This window comes from Abramis brama (assembly GCF_963993115.1).
Source record: "Abramis brama genome assembly, chromosome: 12".
NCBI lineage: Eukaryota > Metazoa > Chordata > Actinopteri > Cypriniformes > Leuciscidae > Abramis > Abramis brama.
In genome coordinates this window covers 10121721-10141980 of record NC_139974.1, presented here as the reverse complement: position 1 = coordinate 10141980, position 20260 = coordinate 10121721, and the positions used below count along the sequence as shown (strand labels likewise).

Genomic DNA, 20260 nt, shown 5'->3' with positions numbered 1-20260 from the left:
TCTTATTCCCAGTGTTCATAAAGTCATCTCACCACTAGATGTCACCATTATACCATTACTGTCAAGGATGTCATATATGACTTTATTCCTACCTCCCACAAGTATGATAGTCCAAGTTGGTTCTTGATTTGCAAACCTCTTTTCTGTTTTTGCAGTTCCGTTTTGGACAAAGTGGTGGCGAAAAAGGGCCTGTTGCCTCAGCACAGGAGGCGCAAGCTCAAGCCATTCTGTCTCAGGCTCGGGTTAGTTTAAACTGTCATATAACAATCATTTAACATTTATATATAGCTTTTTCACATTGAGGTCTAACTTTATACATCTTAATTTATAATTAATGGAGTTTTTTTCTGTCTAGCTGGCTCTGAAAGGTCCACCAGGGCCAATGGGTTACACCGGCCGTCCTGGACCTGTGGTAAAAGAACTAAACAAAAATAAACAAATGGAATATATATATATATATATATATATATATATATATATATATAATGTCTGTTACAGTTTTATATGTTCTTTGCCAAGTGCGTTATCAGAGTGTTAATCAGTGTGATATTGTTATCTGGTTCTTAAATAGGGAACACCTGGAAGTCCTGGCTTAAAGGGAGAGGGTGGGGACCCTGGTCCTCAGGTAGGGGGTTCTGCATTTGTACTTCTGTGTTATTATAATTGTTAGTCTTGTCTTCAAGCACATTTGCCAGACATTGAGCCATCCTGATATGCTCTGACCGGAGGAACGTTCATATATCTTGCATAAAAACTAAAGAGAATAGCCTATTCATGCATCCCTATTGTGTTTTGCAGGGTCCCAGAGGTCCACAAGGATTATCTGGTCCTCCTGGTAAAGCTGGACGGAGGGTGAGTCCAATACAGTGTTCCAGACTAATAAAAAAACAAAAAACATTGATTTACATCGACACAGGCCATATCTAAGGATCAGAACATCATAATAACTTGGCAATTACCCTGAGCTTCCTAACACCATGTTAGCACCGATTTGTTTATATATATGATGTGTCCTGCAGGGTCGTGCTGGTGCTGATGGAGCCAGAGGAATGCCAGGAGAGTCTGGAATTAAGGTTGGATATTTTAGCCATTTCTGTTTAAGTTGTGTTCTGTGTGTAATTCATTGTGTTATGTGTTTAGTTTCAGCTGTACATGTCTTCCAATTCTGAAATGTAATCATGTTGACCTTGACTGAATATTTTGGACAAGCTGTTTATATATGTGCGTGTTTTTCTATATTAGGGTGACCGTGGCTTTGATGGCCTTCCTGGTTTGCCTGGAGACAAGGGTTATCGGGTAAGGGCTAACATTCATTGAAATTCATGAACTTCATTGTTAATGTTAATTATAAGCCCTGTTTCAGGGCTTCAGGAATTTGTTATGTAGCGATTGGATGTATAATATTAAAATGTTTAATGTTTTCTACAGGGTCAAACTGGAGGAATGGGACCCCCAGGACCCCCTGGAGAGGACGGAGAGAGGGTAATTCTCTAGAGTTTTTTTTTTTAACCTACTGTTACAGTATTATTATATGTTGTCTAAATATTCTCTTGATATTTGTTGATTGTATTTGTTTTATATCTATCATCATCATCTTCGTAAAGCATAAAAAATTAGTTTAGATTTTTTTAACTGTCCTATTTCATCTTGACTGTTGTCAGGGAGATGATGGAGACGTCGGACCCAGAGGTCTTCCCGGCGAACCGGTGGGTGTTTCTGTTTCTCAGACACTGCACACAGATATGACAGTGTATATGATATTATTGGCCTGTATAATATGGATTTGATCTCCAGTTTAAAATACATGAGGATCTGTGTTTTATTTGGATTTCATTGTGTGTTCTTTGATTAACCTTTTTCTTATTTTGTAGGGGCCCCGTGGTTTGCTGGGGCCTAAAGGGCCTTCTGGACTTCCTGGTCCTCCTGTGAGTATTCATCCGAAGCTACAAATACTAGTAAAGTGTTAAAACAGGTCTTTTGAGTCAGTATTATAATTGCTAAGGTTGCACAGCAACTTCAACAAACCATCATAAAATTGAAGATTTGAAAAATAAATATTTGTACATGGATATCCAGATCGATCTTTCTTTCATTTCTCCATATTATTATCTGCCTTTGCCAGGGTGTTCGAGGAAATGATGGTCCACATGGTCCAAAAGGAAACTTGGTCAGTAAATAGTCAGAGTTCTATGCCAATTTTGTTTAAAATGATGCAATAATTGGCATATTTATGTAATAGGCTAAATATTCATAAAATCAACATTAAATTAAATATCTGTCCTCATTCTAATTGTCCTCATCTCTCTTTTAAGGGACCCCAAGGAGAGCCTGGTCCTCCAGGACAGCAGGGGGCTCCAGGAACACAGGTGAGCAATGAAGTTTATGACAAATTTAATGACAAATGTGCAAAATCATAGTGAAGTGTATTTAATATTAATGCTTTTTTGTGCAACAGGGAACGCCAGGGCCACAGGGTCCTAATGGACCGCCAGGAGAGAAAGTGAGTGTTTTTTATGATTGAAGAACACAAAGCAATCATTTTTAATAATCAAAGAATGCGCTTTACAGAATGCGTGCTTTACCACTTTAATGTCTGCATTTGATAAAAAGATTCAACATACTTACACATCCAGTCTTATCAATTATGTTTAATGGAATTTAATGTAATTATACTGCCGTTTTGTTTGTCTTCTAACAGGGACCCACAGGAAAGCCAGGTCTACCAGGAATGCCCGGAGCTGACGGTCCTCCCGTAAGTGCTAGATATGATTTTATTTTGCCTCTTTGGTGTGTTAATGACTTTCAGTTTATGTGAATTAATATCTTTAGACCAGTTGTCAGTTTACTTAATGTGGCAAAACAAAAATGATTACGGAAGACAGCAAAAATGTGTTATTACCTGTGGTGATGAATGTGCCGTACGTGTTCGTCCCACAGGGTCATCCCGGAAAGGAAGGCCCTGGTGGAACCAAAGGAAATCAGGTGAGGCCATATCATAATACTAAGTATATTCTATATTTACCTTCATAAACTAAAGATAATTTGTGCCTCAACTATTTGTATACTTTTTTGTATTTGTGAACTTTTCTTGAGTGTAATCAGCAATGACATTAGCCTTCAGTACAAAGAGATAATATATGAAACTGTCTCACTATGTCATCTATCAGACATGCACAGGTTCCCACAAATTCCAGTGTGTTCATATTTTGATGTTTATTTTCCTTGTTCATGTATTGTTAGGGTCCTAATGGTCCTCAGGGGTCTATTGGCTATCCTGGCCCTCGGGGAATCAAGGTAAAATATATATATTCTTTATTTTGTCCAATGCTGGTAGCTTTTGTTGTTTTGTTATGATTATTTTTCACTGGAAATTAAATCTGTGTAAATATTACTGACTAATTATTAAAATGATCATTTGGTCACCTGGCGTCTTTGTCATTTTTAGAAACAATTCTGTCTATAGATATTTTTTATGTATTGGACTTTGGTAATGGCTATTGATATCTCGAGTAAGATCATAATTGAATATTTGACTGAAAAACCAGACTGAATATTATTATTATATTATATTTTGTGACATTCACAGGGAACTCAAGGTATCCGTGGACTGAAGGGCCACAAAGGAGAGAAGGTGAGTGTTTTTGGTCAAAAACATAAGTCAAATTTATTGTTGTTATAAAACATTTCAGTAATTGTGACCTGTTTGTGCCAAAGGTACAGGTTCAATGGTCGGTGTTAAATAACTTTTTCTTACTTTCAGGGAGAGGATGGATTCCCTGGAATCAAAGGAGAGTTTGGTGTGAAGGGAGAGAGGGTACGTCTTATACAAAACATCATTGGATAGAAACTCATCAAATAGCATGTGATTTAGCACAAATGTAAAATGGTGCAGTCCAGAGTTGCTTCAGCTGGCAGGCCCACAGTAGAAGCACTTGACTCTATTGACACATTTCAACTGCCCAGTAAGATGTGTTGTGCACCAACAGGGAGAGTTGGGAGTGCCCGGCCCGAGAGGAGAGGACGGTCCTGAGGGGCCAAAGGGTCGTGTCGGTCCCCCTGGTGAAATTGGACCTATCGGCGTGTTGGGAGAGAAGGTTAGTTGATTATATAAATTGAGAGGTGATTGCTGATTTTGTTCCGTTATATATAATTTGAGCTATTTTTGTATTGTCATGATCCTGACAGTAATGTATATTGTGATATATATATATATATATATATATATATATATATATATATATATATATATATATATATATATATATATATATAATGATATATTGCTGGTCTTAAGATGTGTTAAATCATTCTAAATTATGCCAATCCAGGGTAAACTTGGTGTGCCTGGACTTCCTGGCTATCCCGGAAGACAAGGAATTAAGGTAAACAAAAATAATATTGGTTTTGATGCATCGTACAATATACAGCCAAGTATTTCATCAAATTAAATGCATTTTTTGTATTATAATGCTTGTATTTTTAGGGCTCCCTTGGTTTCCCAGGATTCCCTGGTACAAATGGCGAGAAAGGCGCAAGGGTAAGATTTTATTTGAGAATAAATTACACTCAAACTCCAGACAAGCAGCATTAGTCAGAGCGATGTCAATGCGACATCTGCATTTTAAGTCAAAGTTGAGAAAAGTCCTTTATTTACATTAATAATTTAAATAGTATCACATAGGCTATCCTCCTTTAGAAAATAATTCATGATGCTGAAAAATTCTGAATTGATTATTTTCTTTCCAGGGTTTGATCGGAAAACTTGGACCAAGAGGACTAAGAGGGCCAACAGTAAGGGCCTGTTTTAATTCATCATCTCTACTCTTATCTTATTCTGCTCCTCTTTATAAACACACGTTTTTTGCTTTCATTTGATTTGAGATGGTTTGATTTGTTGAAACTGTAGATTAAACGTCTTGTTGTTAGATTTGTTCAAGCAGATATCTAATTTCAGATCAGTTCACTAATGCTCAATGATTTTATTTAAAAAAAATTTATTTAGGGTCCCAGAGGGCAGAGAGGACCCCGAGGATCAACAGGAAAACCAGGTGCTAAGGTATGAACGTCATTTAAGTGAAATTATTCTCAAAAAATTTATTAAATCTTGTAATTGCCAACAATTATAGATTATGTGTACACAACCAATTCATTCTGATGTTTTAGGGCGGATCCGGCAGTGATGGGCCTCCAGGACCACCTGGAGAGAGAGTATGTTTATTTAAAATTTGATTGTATTTATTTAAACCCTTCAAAACCAGCCTAGATTTTTTGTTCATCTTTATTTTATTAGTAATGTTTCCTCTTTTTTTCAGGGATTAACCGGACCTCAAGGTGCAAATGGATTCCCTGGGCCAAAGGGACCTCCTGTAAGTTACAGTTTATTAGTTGGATCTGATGCTTACAATTTAAGTTTTTGTCTATTTCTTATTGATATGTCGATTGGTTTTTGAAGGGACCTCCAGGGAAAGATGGACTGCCTGGACACCCTGGACAGAGAGGCGAAGTTGTATGTATTATTTGTTTTTGTGCATCTAACTTACAACATTCATTGAGATCAAGATGAGATTAATTGTGCAGAGAAATTAAATTTTGCGTTTTCACTGTATTCGTAGGGTTTCCAAGGCAAAGTTGGACCACCTGGGCCACCAGGAGTGGTTGGACCACAGGTGAGTTTTGTAATTTCATCAGTGGTAGAGGCTTCCATATTGCTTCTTTGTAGGTAGTGGCAATAAGCATTTCTTCTCTAACAAATTAATACAAATAAAATTCCTTAAAGATCAATAAATCTTTAAAAACAATTGAGAAATGTATTAAACTGCGCAAGCGTTACTCAAATCTAGTTCTTGTTTAGGGTCCCTCTGGTGAGACTGGTCAGATGGGTGAGCGTGGCCACTCAGGACCCCCAGGACCACCCGGTGAGCAAGGCCTTCCTGGGCCCTCTGGTAAAGAGGGAACCAAAGGAGATCCCGGTCCATCTGGCGGCCCCGGTAAAGACGGACCCCCTGGACTGAGAGGATTCCCAGGAGAAAGAGGACTGCCGGGAACTCCGGTAATAAGACCTGCTCATTCTAACCAGTGAATTTTAGATTTTAAAACCTTTTCTATCTATGTTTGGTCAACCGACTTTAAAACTCCACATAAATGTTTTTACACCTAATAACTGAGCTCTACCTGTGTATTTCCATAGGGAACTGGAGGACTGAAGGGAAATGAAGGCCCTGCTGGACCACCTGGACCTGCTGTATGTTGCTCATATTAGACAGATCATCAAATCATCATGAGTAGAGTACAGACTTTGATTAGATCAGTTCTATACTGACTCATGAATAGGCGTATGTCACATATCTCCCATATTTCAACACAAAATCAACAGGAAAAAAATTAATTATATTTTGCATGACAGATATAATGCATATTTTAAGAAACATTAAGATGTTTTGTATTGCATCATAAAAAACATTTGCCTTGTTTAAATCAGCTTAAATGAAGAGTAGCACAGCAAATACAAACATGATGTATGTTTACAATTGTACAGTGCATTACAGTGGGCTTAAGATAATTCCTTAAGTTCTTAAAGGCACACTATGCAGTTTCCGTTTTTCTTAAACAGCGACCCCTAGAGTCGCTGTGGAGTACTTGTTTTTAATGTTACTGTCGTAAATAGTTTCTCGTTTTCTTTTCCTTGACTCTTCCGACCGCACTTGCTTCGTTTTCTTCGTCGACTCTGCCATGATTCACGTCTGAAATGCGTGCTTGTGTCTTCCATAGAGGCTGCTTCATATATTGTTGATGTATGTGACGTTGTGCCGTAAAGCAAGTCATGATTCTCGCGAGATTTGTGGGGGCGCCACCTCTCATACTTGCATTACTGGTTTTGCTTTTCAACTAATTGAATTTCTATGCAGGGCTCATCTGGGGAGAGAGGAGGTGCTGGCTCTGCTGGTCCTGTTGGCCCACCTGGACGTCCTGGACCTCAGGGACCCCCTGGAGCTGCAGGAGAGAAAGGAGTGCCAGTAAGTGTCTACTGTAAGTTTGAACCAGATCTCTAATACAGTTTTATTTATAGGCCGTCACACAAGATCATCCTGTTTTACAGGGAGAGAAAGGTCCAATTGGTCCAGCTGGTCGCGATGGCATCCAAGGCCCAGTTGGTCTCCCCGGCCCTGCTGGACCTCCAGGTACTTCTGGAGAGGATGGAGACAAGGTCAGTGACCTCTGCATATCTTGATCTCAAATCATCACATTCAAATGGATGTCCTTGTCAAAAATGAATTCTGCATTGTTCTTTGTATAGGGTGAGGTTGGAGAGCCAGGACAAAAGGGAGGGAAAGGATCCAAAGGAGAACATGTAAGGAAATTAGCTTTCACTTAAAGCAACAAATCCTTGTTTTGATGAGCATAATATCAATCTATAATCAAATATTTGCATATTTACAGGGTCCTCCTGGTCCACCTGGGGCAATGGGTCCTGTTGGACAGCCTGGTGCAGCTGTAAGTGTGAAAGGAATTTCATGAAAATCATACATATTCACACATATTACATGTTAAAGAAATGCTTACATTGCACTTTGATGGAAGCAAATGGGATTACAAATTCATGGTTCCATTCATAGGTTTTTATAACAAGTGCTTGTGATCAAGCCCATTTCAAATCTCCTCATCTCTACTCAGGGTGCTGATGGTGAGACAGGTGCGAGAGGTCAGCAGGGACCGTTTGGCGCTAAGGGAGATGAAGGGACAAGAGGATTCCCCGGGCCTCCAGGCCCCATTGGACTACAGGTATGGCATTCAAATCTTGTTTCGTTCACTCATACCAATTCAATTCTACACACAGGATGCATTAGTTATAATTTATACTTCATTCATGTTCATTAGGGTTTGCCAGGCACATCTGGAGAAAAGGGAGAGACAGGAGATGTTGGACCATTGGTGAGTATTAATATTTTGATTTGAGGAGGGTTAAGGAAATCAAAAAGTGCAGTTGTTATGTATAATGCAGCACATGATCTTCTAGTGTTTTGAATCACGATTAGAATGAATGTATTTCCTAATCTTTTCTGGTTGTGTGTTACTGTAGGGTCCTCCTGGTCCCCCAGGACCACGTGGTCCAGCTGGTCCTAATGGTGCTGACGTAAGTAAATTAATTTGCACTATAAATAATAAATTACCAATTATAACCATTCATTATTATGTTTTATAATCACTATGCATTGACTCCCTCTAATACTTGATTAAAATTGGTCGATCATGGCATACTGTGGTCAGTTAATATTGTATAATGGCATTATTTTGTTTCATGCATATCGTTCGTTTTGCAGGGTCCTCAAGGTCCTCCAGGAGGTTTGGGTAATCCAGGTCCCTTGGGAGAGAAGGCAAGTATAAAAGAATTCAACTTTGTGCATGGATGACAACTATATGATTGTTCTGATGAATGGCACTTGACGTCTTTTTATTTGTATTGATAGGGTGAGCCTGGTGAATCTGGACCACCCGGTGTTGGTGGAGAGCCAGGAAAAATGGTGATAATTAAATACTCACATTTATATTTATTCATTTAGTAGATATAATCACAGCTAACATTTCATCGTTTTGCTTATCCAATGACAGGGCCCGAGAGGAGAGCGTGGTGAGAAGGGAGAGGCCGGGCAGCCTGGCACCGCTGGTCCTGCTGGTGGAAAGGGACCTACTGGAGATGATGGACCCAAAGGAAACCCTGTATGTATTAAACATGATAAACAAGAGATAGGTCTATCTGTGACTCTTCAGCAGCTGATGTTTGTATTTTTAAGGGTCCTGTTGGTTTCCCTGGTGATCCTGGCCCGCCTGGTGAAGTTGGACCACGAGTGAGTAGAACTATTCCCAGTTATATACTAATACATGATACTTAAAGTCAGCGTGAATTAGATCCTTTGTACATTCTTCATACATGTTCCTGGTCTTATTATAGTATATGATTCATCATTGCTCAGTGTTCAAACAAACATTTTTTGGACTTTCTTTCTGACCTCTCTTACAGGGCCAAGATGGTGCAAAGGGTGACAGAGGAGAGGACGGAGAACAAGGAGATGCTGTAAGTGATCATTTTCCTGTTTATGAAGTGCACATCTTCCTTATGCATACTGGGCTTTATGAGGTCTTTATCAACATGTTGTATTTTCTTTAGGGTTCACCTGGACCAACTGGTGAGAACGGACCACCTGGACCTCCAGGAAAGAGAGTAAGAGCGCCTTAATCTTGACCTAGAAGAGAGACATTTGTAATATTACATTTACATATTTGATATATAATAAATAGTATAGAAGATCTTATTAAAATGCATATTTCTGGACTCTAATTGTGTGTTAATGTTCATATTTTAGGGTCCTCTAGGTACAAGGGGACCAGAGGGTCGTCAAGGAGAGAAAGGAAGCAAGGTAAGACTATAGAATTGAGAAAGAATACAACAGACTTTCTGCAGTTCTTTTCCTCCTGTAATCTTTCTGTTTTTCCTAGGGCGATTCAGGTGCCCTTGGCCCTCCAGGAAAGACCGGCCCCGTGGGGGCACAGGGTCCACCAGGAAAACCAGGAACTGAAGGTCTAAGAGGGTTGCCTGGATCAGTGGTATGAGATGACAGTTATCCAATCAGAATTGTTTCTTTTCTGTAAAAGTTATGTTCATTTAACAAAATGTAATGTTGTATTTATTAAAATGATGTTCTGATAAACAGGGTGAGCAAGGTTCCCCAGGTGCTGCTGGCCAGAAAGGACCCCCTGGACCTATGGTAAGACCTTCTGCATTATCAAAAATACAGTAATGGATTGAGTATTGAATATATAGGTATTGATTCCTGATATATGCATATATATTCAATACTAAAATGCTTTCCCCTCCTCTCACAGGGTCCTCCAGGTTTACTTGGTCTTCGTGGTGACCCTGGTGCTAAGGGTGAGAAGGGACATCCAGGTATGCTTGGTCTGATTGGGCCTCCTGGAGAACAAGGAGAGAAGGGAGACAGAGGCATGCCAGGACCCCAGGGATCATCAGGACCCAAGGGAGAAACGGTATGGTCAAGTCTGCACATCAAAATCAGGCCACAGGAAAATATACATGACTGTTTAAAAGTTTGGGGTTGGTACCATTTTTTTAATAGAAATTAATACTTTTATTCAGAAATGATGCATTAAATTGAACAAAAGTGACAGTAAAAACATTTATAATGTTACAAAAGATTTCAGTTTCAAATAAATTCATTCGAATCCTGAAAATGGATCACGGTTTCCACAAAAATATTAAGAAGCACGTGTTTTCAACACTGATAATAAGAAATGTCTCTTGAGGACATAATCAGCATATCAGACATATTAGAATGATTTCTGAAGGATCATGCGATCAAAATTGATTCACAGGAATCAATTACACTTTAAAATATGTTAATATAGAAAACATTGTTTTAAAATGTAATGGCATTTCACAATATTTCTCTCTTACTGTATTTTTTTTTTTCAAATGCAACCTTGGTGAGCATAAGAGACTTCTTTCAAAAAAATTAAAACATCTTACCAACTCCAAACTTTTTTTTTTACATACATGCAAAACATTCCTAGTTCATACCCTATTTCATACAATCAAATATCATAGACTTTTTTCATTTCTTGATGTTTTATTTTAGGGTATGTCTGGAGGAACCGGCCCTCTTGGCCCTGCAGGTCCTGCTGGTATGCCTGTGAGTAAACTTTCATTACTATTTCTCAGTTTTTTAGTGCTGTTTATCATACCGAATTCAGAATTTTCTGGAAATATTCTTGGAACTATGAGTACACAACTTGAGCTCTGAAGCTTCAAAATTCTCAAAACATTGGTCTGTTTGATTAAAGCTGAATGGATGTGATGTTTCTCACAGGGTCCGAGGGGTTTCAAAGGAGCTAAAGGTGCCACTGTGAGTAACCCATGTAAAATCCTTACTTAAATACTTGTACTTAACATAAAATGTCTGTTAGTGAGTGTGAGAATTATATCATGAGCCATATTGTGCAAGGTAATGTTAAAATAAAGCATTATACATAGACACATTTCTGTCTACATCATATCATACTTTACAGTAAAATAATCTTGTATGTCTTATCTCTGTGGTCCAGGGTGGAGCTGGTGCTAAAGGAGAAAAAGGTGTACAAGGACCACCAGGACCACCGGTGAGTGTGTTATCTACAGTATAAAATGCAAGATATAGCACAAGAATCATTTGACAGGGAAATCATTTAAGTCAAAGATTAAAGGAGATCAGCACATCCCAGAGTTCCTGCGTCCTTGAAGTGCAGCTGAATTCTTCTTTTGCTTCAGGGTCCCCCTGGTGATGTCATCCAGCCGCTGCCCATTCAGATCCCCAAGAAGTCCAAGCGCTCCATCGACGCCAGTAAGATGCTGTCTGAGGCTGACACTGAGGCTGCCGACGCCACGGGCACAGAGTTCCTGACCGGTAATGAAGGGATGGAGGAGATCTTCGGCTCGCTCAATTCCCTGCGCCAGGAGATCGAGAGCATGCGCTTCCCGCTGGGAACGCAGGAAAGCCCGGCCCGCACCTGCCAGGACCTCCACCTCAGCCAACCAGATCTGAAAGACGGTATGACATCATGGTTATTACGTGATAGACACATTCAAAGGCCAACGGTGAGGCATTTTGCATTCGAATCATTATGATTGTTTTATTCAGGCGAGTACTGGATTGATCCAAATCAAGGCTGCGCACGGGACTCTTTCAGAGTTTACTGTAACTTCACTGCCGGTGGAGAGACGTGCTTGTATCCCAGCAAAGCAGTGGAGAATGTAAGAACTTGCAGTCATTCACCTTTATATGTTTAAACATTCATAAGACATCAAATCTGGATTGATCTGAACTTACGAATCCTGTTTAATTTGTCCAAAATTCTCCCATTGGTAAAGATGAACTCTTGGCCAAAGGAAAAGCCTGGGTCCTGGTACAGTCAGTTTGCAAATGGTGACAAGGTGAGTTTATTGCCTCGAGAACTCTTCATATCATATCTGTATGTTTAATTTAGACAACTAATATACATGAAAAAAGCTCTTGTTTCAATTAAAGGGTATTCACATTGAAAGTGATTTGCAATAACAAAGCGACCATAATTTCCATTTCCAATTGATTCAGTGTGAATGCTAGCCTGACGTCGTCATACTCAGATTCTAGTCAGAATGTGAGTCTGATACTGCTCCATTGAGCTTTGATTATGGGGCGTGTTTCAACCGAATCAGGAAGGAAAATGCCTCTGCACTCAATTGGTTAGGGTTGGGATTGGGTACTTTGGGTTCGGGCCGAATACCGAGCCCGGAGCCTCTCCTCGGACAGCACGCCAAATATGCATTTATTCTATCTGACTTATTTGTAAGTGTGAACTCGTGAAATCTCAATTCTCCAGCGGCAGTCATAACGAATTCAACCCAAGCGCTCGTTGGTGACGTCGTAGATGATTGCGTTGCTCATCTGTCCATCATCGTATAAAGCCCGCCCTGACAATTTGATTGGTCCGAACAATTTTTGTTCGGGCATAATAGCTCCTCAACGGATCGAGTCCAGACCGAACTTCCCGACCTAAAAATTTTGTGGGCGGGGCTAAGTTCTGTGAATTATATAATTATAAATGTGAATGCCCTGTTAGACAACAAAATCTTAGAATGTCAGTGTCAAAAGACTGGTGTCAAGCTTAATGTATTTTGAATCATGAATTAATACTTTCCTTTGTGTTGTAGTTTTCATATGTTGACTTGAGTGGAGAGCCTGTAGGTGTCGTCCAGCTGGGATTCTTGCGGTTGCTCAGCGTCCAGGCCCGTCAAAACCTAACCTACCACTGCCACCGATCAGTGGCCTGGGCTGACCTCACTGCCGACAGCGGGTACCAGCGGGCGCTGCACTTCCAGGGAGCCAACGACGAGGAGCTGAGCTACGAGACCAGCCCCTACATCAAAGCCCTCGTCGACGGATGCTCTGTGAGTTACCTCATGCGGTTTCAAAACTAAGAAGTGAACAAGAGATTGCAATCAATTTAAGTATTATTAAATACAAGCTAACATAACTCCAAAAATCATTTTAAGTCATGAAAAGATTGTGATTTTTTAAAAATGATTTAATGTAATTTTTTTTAGATTAAATTAACATTAAATGTGCGTTAAAGTACATTAATTTAATGTAAGATTTTTAATAATGTTTAATAATTAATATTTTAATCATGTTTAATTAGTCATGTTAATTATGCTCACCATGGCTGGTAAAAAAATACAGTAAAACAGTAATATTGTAAAATATTTTTACAATTTAAATGAACTCTTGTCTATTTTAATATAAGTGTAATTTCTTCCTGTGATGGCAAAGCTGGATTTTTCAGTTTTTGTCACATGATCCTTCACAAAGCTTTCTTTGGTGCTCAAGATTTGGTGCTCAAGAAACATTTATATAGCATCACATTTTTAGGATTCTTTAATGAATACAAAGTTCAAAAAAGCGTTTTATTTGAAAGAGAAATCTTTTGTAACAATGTAAGTGACTTTATATTGACATTTACTGTCACTTTTGTTCAATTTAAGGTGAGACACTACAGGTGAATAGGGTAAAATTTTAAAATAATAGATATTACCATGAAACTTCCTCAGTTGATTACTTACACAAGTATATAAAAAAAATGTATTACAAGTTTTAGAAATTTGTATGTTTAATTATGCAAATTAGGCATTATCTCATTAAATATGCACGATTTTGCATATATTTTCGGTAGATAGATCTGAACATATGATAACGTATGATAGGATTTCAGGATATATGCTTTCATTACCTAGGAAATCAAAGGATTACCTAGGATTTTCGCCATATTTTTTTGATTAAAATGTCACATAAATCAGGCCAGGAATGATTTATTAACAAATCCCTCTGAAAATGCACCCTTGCTGAATAAAAGCATCAATTTCTTTAAATAAATTGACCACAAACTTTTGAACGAAAGCTCAATCAAAAAGTGTATAAAATGTGTAGTTTGGTTTGATTGGAAGAATGCATTATAATGATGTTAAGTCGACTGGGTATTTTATGAAAATTATATGTTGGTTGTATAAAAGTGCAAAGACAAAGCTATTTTTCAAAGTTGCATTTGATTTTAATTTTTATTTAAATATGTAAACAGCACTTCATATCTTGTTTTAGACAATTTATTTTATTTTAGGTACAATATTATTAAAAAATGTTCAGTTTGCTGGGTAGTTGTATAATTATATCTACTCGTTACACATAGGTTACACACATTCTTAAGGTATTCTGTCCCTCCTCTTAAACATGTCTTTCTCTTTCCTCCCCCTGTAGTATCGTAAAGGTTTGGACAGGACAGTGCTGGAGGTGAACACACCTCAGGTGGAGCAGCTCCCTCTGCTGGACATCAGGATCTCAGACTTTGGGGAGGACAATCAGAAATTTGGTTTTGAAGTGGGACCTGTCTGTTTCCTGGGATAAACACACACACATGCTGAGGGCAAGGGGAATACAATCGCCGATACAAACATTCACACACAAACATACTCACTTAATCATGCACTTAAAACCTAGACATAATGCCAACACTAAAAAAAGACATTTGAAATTACGTGTAAGAAGTGGGACACATAGATTCATACACACTCACGCATGCACACATACACATTGTTGTGAAACAAAGTTGCACACAAAGTACACGCCCAGGGAAAAACACTCCCAGCAACGGATGGACAACAAGAGGAGAAGAGAGCCATTCTCGCAGGAGAGATCTTGACGAATATTCTGTCGAGTAACAGAAGTGTGTTGGAGCAGATACTGCTGGCCTAAAGCGGAAGACCGTCCCGTTTCGGCCCCCTCTCTCCTACAGCTCCCCTTCCCCACTGTTTCTCTTCCGAGACGTTCCACTCTTCCTACCTCCATGCCTGATCGTTCCTCCCTTTCCTTATAGAATAGAATGCAGGTGAAAAATGTAAACTGAGGAACGGAAGCTGAGCATGAAAATTCCATTAGAAGGTGAAATTAGAATCATTTCTGTGCTGTAATAAAATCACACCAGCATTGTAACCGTACTGAATGACTTGGGCCATATATATATGCAATGAAATCAAAGCCATTCACAGTGTAAAATTGTACTGAATCTGATAATGTTGTACATTTATTATAGAGTAAAAAAAAATCTGTGAGAATTGTTGATTTTTTATTTTATTTTAGACATGCTGCCAACTTACCAGTCCAGTATTTATGGTGAAAGAACTCAAACTGGTTGTTTTTTACTACAAATTTGCATTTGATCTGAGAATCTGCACACGGTTGACCCACGGCATTCAGTATTGATGACGAACCCGTCCGTTTGTCACCTTTGACCTTTCGTGTGAACAGCGTTCAGGCTGGAATTGTGCATTAGAACCATTTGTACAGAAATATTTTATTGTATTTATTTTGTGAAACAAACAGGTGCTCACAAGAAAACGACCAACACTTGCAGTACAAAAATAATGTGGTATTCATCTGTAATTATTTCCTGTAGTTTTTTTTTCTTTTTTTTTCAACAATCTATTAAATATGTAAATTAAACCCCAGAAAGCAAATCTGCCTTCTCTGTATGATATATATACTTGCTTGTGATCAGTTATTGGTGATAACATTGCATTGTTTCAATGCATTTCAGTCGCAAATAGAGGTTTAGGAGAGTTTAGTGCGGGCGGAGACGATAAAAAAGACGGAAATGTCTCGAGATTCAGACGGCAGTGGAGAAGGGACAGGAAGAGGGAAAGAAACTGATGGTGGTTTGTTTTTTATGTATATTTTTTGTTTCTTTTTTAAAACATGGAGAGGGGAATGAAAAGCTATAAAAATGATTTGTGAATTAAAAGTTGTTTGTGTGGTTTTCTCACGAGGACAATACTGCTAGGATTGTTTTTGTCAGACATCCGTCTTTAAAACAAATATGGTGCTAAAACTTGTTTTATGTAAGTACTTCAAAATCTGTTTGTGTAATATATAATCTATTTAAAGAGCTGTTGGACTCCTTTGTTGTTCTTTTCCCCGTTTGTTTCCTGTTGTCATGATCACATGGTGCTTTTGCTAATATTTGATCTGCCTCGTTTTTTTTTTGAGCCAAACTACCATTTTCACCTTTCAACAACTTCCCAGCACAAGTCTTCTCATGTCTTGGTGAAACCATAATTCATTTGCCCACTTTCCTTTTAACACCTATATAAAATTGCGCTCTATTAGTCTGGGTTTTAAACTGTTAACTGTTTTAATTTTTTGACTTGATGTTGTTTTGGTCCAAACATTCCCATTAAACCACACATCAACACATTTCCTCCTGTGTCAACTTAATTGTTTTTTAAAAAGTGGGTTCAGTATTCATTTTCACACTTTAATTGTATAAATATAGAATTTTCATTTTCATTTGATGCATTGTACACAATATTTTTCAGCAATTAAGTTACATTTATACAAGGACAGTTTCTCATAGAAAAAGGCACTGTGTTGGTGAGCAATTTCGAGACTTTTAACATTGTTTTCAGCCAATGAAGAGTCCACCTGTATTGATTAAAGAGAAAAGAGAAATTGACAACAGCATATTTCAAAATTAAATCATACACAGTTTTTCTGCTGAAGATGCTGTTCAGCAAGAGATCAAGCTTCTTACCAGCAACTTCAATGCTGACGCCAGTGATATATCGACTGTCATCAGAAGCCAGAAAGGCACATGCGTCAGCGACTTCTGCAGAGACGAGCAAAAGTGAAAGAGAAAGATATCTTATTGTATATACAAAGTGATCATCCAACCCAGTTATTAGAACACATTTGGTGTGATACAAGTGCATTTATGAAAATGTTTTTGTATAATGAAGAAATACTTACCAGCAGGCTCTCCCATCCTTCCCATTGGGATGATGGATGTGATCTGCACAAAATAACCAAAATATTACAGTAAAAGTGGCTTTAATGTGGTAACATATCTTGCAATGGTCTGACAATGCAATACCATTAATATAATAAAAAAGTTAATATCCTTCAATTAAGGTCCACGCTGTTTTTAATCAATAAAAACAATCATGTGACGTCACATCTAAGAAATAACTCTAAATGACAAACAATCAGCTGATTTTATTAATCTGAAGACAAAGACACAAATATTGTTCCTTACTTTACCGATGACTTTCTCTGGTACTTTATCTGTCATGGGTGTAGTGATGAAGCCTGGCAGGACACAGTTGCAGCGAATACCAAATCTAAAAGGCACAAAACATCTTTTATATTAAATTATTAAAATTATAGAATATAAAGAGACATGATCTCTCTTCATAAAAACTGTTAAAGAGTGTGATGTTTACAGCCCATTACTAACACATAAGCAGCTCCACAAACCTTAAAGCAAAACATAAAATAGTTACAATGTGCGGGTCTGTAAATATGTTCTAGTCACAGTAAAATGTTCACACACTTGCTGAGCTCTTTGGCTGCGGTTCGAGTGAGTCCCTCAACTCCTGCTTTAGAAGCAGAGTAGTTCACCTGGCCAACATTCCCAACCTACAGACAAAGAAGAGACACTTAAGACAATGTTCATGACTTTATTAAGCATCCTTGGTGTACAAATGTTAAATGTCCACTGTACTAGAAGTGTGACTGTACTACAGCATGATATCCTGTAAATGCCTGACCTTGCCCACTATACTGCCCACAGTGATGATGGAGCCCTTCGCAGACCCGGCAGAAACTAAAGCCTTAGAGACGGCCTGAGTCAGAAGAAAAGAACCCTGAAACAGATCATGAATACAGAAGATCGGATACAGACTTGCACACTGTACAGACTGCATTCAAAAGTTTCAGAAACACTATGGAGAAGGGGACAACTTTAATGGAAAAAACTAATATATATATATATATATATATATATATATATATATATATATATATATATATATATATATATATATATATATATATATATATATATATACACTATCATTAAAAAGATTGAGGTCAGTAAGAATTGTTTTTATAAAGAAATGATCACTTTCATTCAGGCAGCAAGCATTAAATTGATCAAAAGTGATAGTAAAAATAGTTGACAAAAAAATTCTATTTCAAATAAATGCTGTTCTTTTGAACTTTCTATTCATCAAAGAATCCTGAAAAAACAAATGTATCAAGGTTTCCAGCAACTGTTTTCAGCATTGATAATAATTAGAAATGTAAGACATCTGTGTTGTTTTACATGACTGTATTTTTTCATAATTAAACACTATAGTTAGACTCTAAAATGTGGCACCTTGAGATTGACTTCAATGACTTTGTCAAAATCATCCTCTTCCATCTTGAGAAGGAACTCATCTTGAGTGATCCCGGCTGCATTCACACACACAGAGGCCGGCTGGAAGTAGCGGCACTATAAGAAAACATTGGTTTATTATTCGACCCCTCAGAGAAGAGACCATGAACAGCACACACACGTCTGTCACACCTGTATACTTGTCACTAGTTTCTCCACACTGTCCTTTGATGACACGTCCACCCCAAGAGCCATGTGATCCTGACCTTTGTGGTCACGTGACAGGAGTTCCAAGGTCTGATTGGCTGATTCTTCATTGCGGTCAGCCACTATTACAGAAGCACCTTCAGTGGCGAATCTCTGACACACTGCCCTGCCGATGCCACTGCCACCCCCTGAAACAACACCACCATGACGGCTTTATTAATCTGATCAATACATCTCTGATACAAAAACATATATACCTTCCAATACATTTCCTTAAACTTTAGTAGGAACAAAATGACACATGATGCCCCAAATATTTCACAATGTTACAATGTAATATTTAGTCTTATTATGTGTTATGTATCCTGTATACAAATACTAAAGCTGTAGCTTTTATTGTTGCATTTTACAGACTCAATCTTTAGTTCAAATATTTCTAAACAAAGGTGTTTTCACGAGCACTGAAAGTGAACGGTAGCTGTGTGACTTGTATAACAACAGTGTTCAACTATAAAATGGTATTATGACTTAAATTATACAAAATATATATGGCCATTAAGACAAATCAAATGTTTTTAAATCTCACCGGTCACTAATGTCAGCCTGGATATGAGACGAGAGGACGCCGCCATGACGGTCAGCTGTGTGTTGAAGTACCTAATTATGTCCACTAGAGGGAGTTAAAGACCACTGATATTTTTTCCCATGCTTCACAGTCATGGGTGGGACAACGCGGTTTGTACAGAACAGATTTTCTTCTTTAAGGATTAATGAATAAAATAAAATTAATTCGCTATCATTTATGTCGGTAAAAGCATTCCTTTTTTATATGAGTGTATATATTTTAAAAGGAACTTTTAATGTTGTTGCTACTCGATTTCAATATCAAACACATAACGAGGTAAGTGTTTATTGTGTTATTGATGTAGGCCCTAAACAAATGGAAAATATGTTAACAGTTAGTGGCGCTGTGAGAAACTGGAACCACACTGGAGTAATTTACAAATGCTCAATACCGCAACTGACCACAAGAGAGCAGAAGTGTACAACTGAAGAAAACAAATGACCTGCTGCGCTAATGTTCACAATACATTTAATTCTAGAGCAGGGGTCAACTACTGGCTTCGATAAAAGTCCAAGGGACCCATCAATAAATCTTAAACATTTAAAATAAATGATAGTTATAATTTAATCGTTTTAGCCTATATCAGAATCAGAATGAGCTATATTGGAAAGTATGCTTACATACACACACCATGACACACACAAACCAACACAAGGAATTTATTTGAAGCTTATAGTGCACAGACAGAATGACAACAAAAAGAAACTGATAATAAAAATAAGTGAATACAAATAAAAAAAATCGATTAAAATTACAAAAATAGACAAAAAAGAAAGTAGACAATATATACAGTGCAATGCATAAGTGAATACACCCATGCTAAAGTTGACTAAAAAGAGGAATAAAAAATCATATTTTGGAAATTGAACTTAATGCCTTAATTTAAAAAAATAGGAAAAATCCAACCTTTAAGGACACCAATTTTCTTTGTGAATGAATAATGTATCGTAAATAAATAAATGTTCTTAATTAAAATACATGGTGCATAAGTGAGTACACCCCTATGTTAAATTCCCATAGAGGCAGGCAGATTTTTATTTTTAAGTATTTTTTTTATTTTATTTTTAGGATACTATGCATCCTGATAAAGTTCCCTTGGCCTTTGGAATTAAAATAGCCCCACATCATCACATAGCC

The 20260-nt window shown here is 37.8% G+C and overlaps 2 protein-coding genes across 6 annotated transcripts in view; one reads left to right on the top strand and one right to left on the bottom strand.

Moving 5' to 3' along the window:
• col11a2 (collagen, type XI, alpha 2) overlaps positions 1-16022 on the top strand; it is a 35706-nt gene extending 19684 nt beyond the window's left edge. For 3 of the 4 annotated variants that reach the window (XM_084130649.1, XM_084130648.1, XM_084130647.1), the window contains 53 exons: positions 156-242; positions 356-412; positions 572-625; positions 799-852; positions 1020-1073; positions 1243-1296; positions 1429-1482; positions 1662-1706; positions 1872-1925; positions 2123-2167; positions 2313-2366; positions 2456-2500; positions 2699-2752; positions 2938-2982; positions 3241-3294; positions 3587-3631; positions 3761-3814; positions 3987-4094; positions 4329-4382; positions 4484-4537; positions 4747-4791; positions 5003-5056; positions 5164-5208; positions 5313-5366; positions 5453-5506; positions 5613-5666; positions 5852-6049; positions 6188-6241; positions 6906-7013; positions 7097-7204; positions 7295-7348; positions 7438-7491; positions 7672-7779; positions 7876-7929; positions 8078-8131; positions 8319-8372; positions 8466-8519; positions 8608-8715; positions 8790-8843; positions 9017-9070; positions 9164-9217; positions 9360-9413; positions 9493-9600; positions 9708-9761; positions 9880-10041; positions 10650-10703; positions 10881-10916; positions 11116-11169; positions 11318-11597; positions 11688-11800; positions 11918-11980; positions 12740-12976; positions 14337-16022. In XM_084130649.1, the coding sequence (XP_083986775.1) occupies positions 156-242; positions 356-412; positions 572-625; positions 799-852; positions 1020-1073; positions 1243-1296; positions 1429-1482; positions 1662-1706; positions 1872-1925; positions 2123-2167; positions 2313-2366; positions 2456-2500; positions 2699-2752; positions 2938-2982; positions 3241-3294; positions 3587-3631; positions 3761-3814; positions 3987-4094; positions 4329-4382; positions 4484-4537; positions 4747-4791; positions 5003-5056; positions 5164-5208; positions 5313-5366; positions 5453-5506; positions 5613-5666; positions 5852-6049; positions 6188-6241; positions 6906-7013; positions 7097-7204; positions 7295-7348; positions 7438-7491; positions 7672-7779; positions 7876-7929; positions 8078-8131; positions 8319-8372; positions 8466-8519; positions 8608-8715; positions 8790-8843; positions 9017-9070; positions 9164-9217; positions 9360-9413; positions 9493-9600; positions 9708-9761; positions 9880-10041; positions 10650-10703; positions 10881-10916; positions 11116-11169; positions 11318-11597; positions 11688-11800; positions 11918-11980; positions 12740-12976; positions 14337-14483 (3963 nt within the window). In that variant the 3' untranslated portion in view covers positions 14484-16022. Of the gene's footprint in view, positions 1-155; positions 243-355; positions 413-571; positions 626-798; positions 853-1019; positions 1074-1242; positions 1297-1428; positions 1483-1661; positions 1707-1871; positions 1926-2122; positions 2168-2312; positions 2367-2455; positions 2501-2698; positions 2753-2937; positions 2983-3240; positions 3295-3586; positions 3632-3760; positions 3815-3986; positions 4095-4328; positions 4383-4483; positions 4538-4746; positions 4792-5002; positions 5057-5163; positions 5209-5312; positions 5367-5452; positions 5507-5612; positions 5667-5851; positions 6050-6187; positions 6242-6905; positions 7014-7096; positions 7205-7294; positions 7349-7437; positions 7492-7671; positions 7780-7875; positions 7930-8077; positions 8132-8318; positions 8373-8465; positions 8520-8607; positions 8716-8789; positions 8844-9016; positions 9071-9163; positions 9218-9359; positions 9414-9492; positions 9601-9707; positions 9762-9879; positions 10042-10649; positions 10704-10880; positions 10917-11115; positions 11170-11317; positions 11598-11687; positions 11805-11915; positions 11981-12739; positions 12977-14336 lie in introns of all 4 variants that reach the window. The other variant, XM_084130650.1, reaches the window with a different exon arrangement.
• A 96-nt stretch (positions 16023-16118) lies between these two features.
• hsd17b8 (hydroxysteroid (17-beta) dehydrogenase 8) lies at positions 16119-19161 on the bottom strand. Of its 2 annotated transcripts, none has more exons than XM_084130652.1 (9): positions 19085-19161; positions 18484-18686; positions 18292-18408; positions 17681-17776; positions 17464-17549; positions 17167-17251; positions 16881-16923; positions 16666-16740; positions 16119-16556 (listed from the first exon to the last, which is right to left on the bottom strand). In XM_084130652.1, exons 1-9 carry the CDS (start codon positions 19128-19130, stop codon positions 16537-16539), a joined length of 771 nt encoding a protein of 256 aa, XP_083986778.1. In that variant the 5' UTR covers positions 19131-19161; the 3' UTR covers positions 16119-16536. The 2 variants fall into 2 exon arrangements, 1 of the variants encoding a protein (XP_083986778.1); XR_014608402.1 differs by having other exon boundaries at positions 16492-16556; positions 17172-17251; positions 19085-19160.
• Between the last annotated feature and the right edge of the window lie 1099 nt (positions 19162-20260).

Coding starts and splice junctions, on each gene's coding strand:
- hsd17b8 (XM_084130652.1), bottom strand. CDS start 19,130: ATGGCGGCGTCCTCTCGTCTCATATCCAGGCTGACATTAGTGACCG. Junction 17,550..17,680: donor TGGGCAGTATAGTGGGCAAG/GTCAGGCATTTA, acceptor CTTTGTCTGTAG/GTTGGGAATGTTGGCCAGGT. Junction 16,924..17,166: donor CAGAGAAAGTCATCGGTAAA/GTAAGGAACAAT, acceptor TATTTTGTGCAG/ATCACATCCATCATCCCAAT.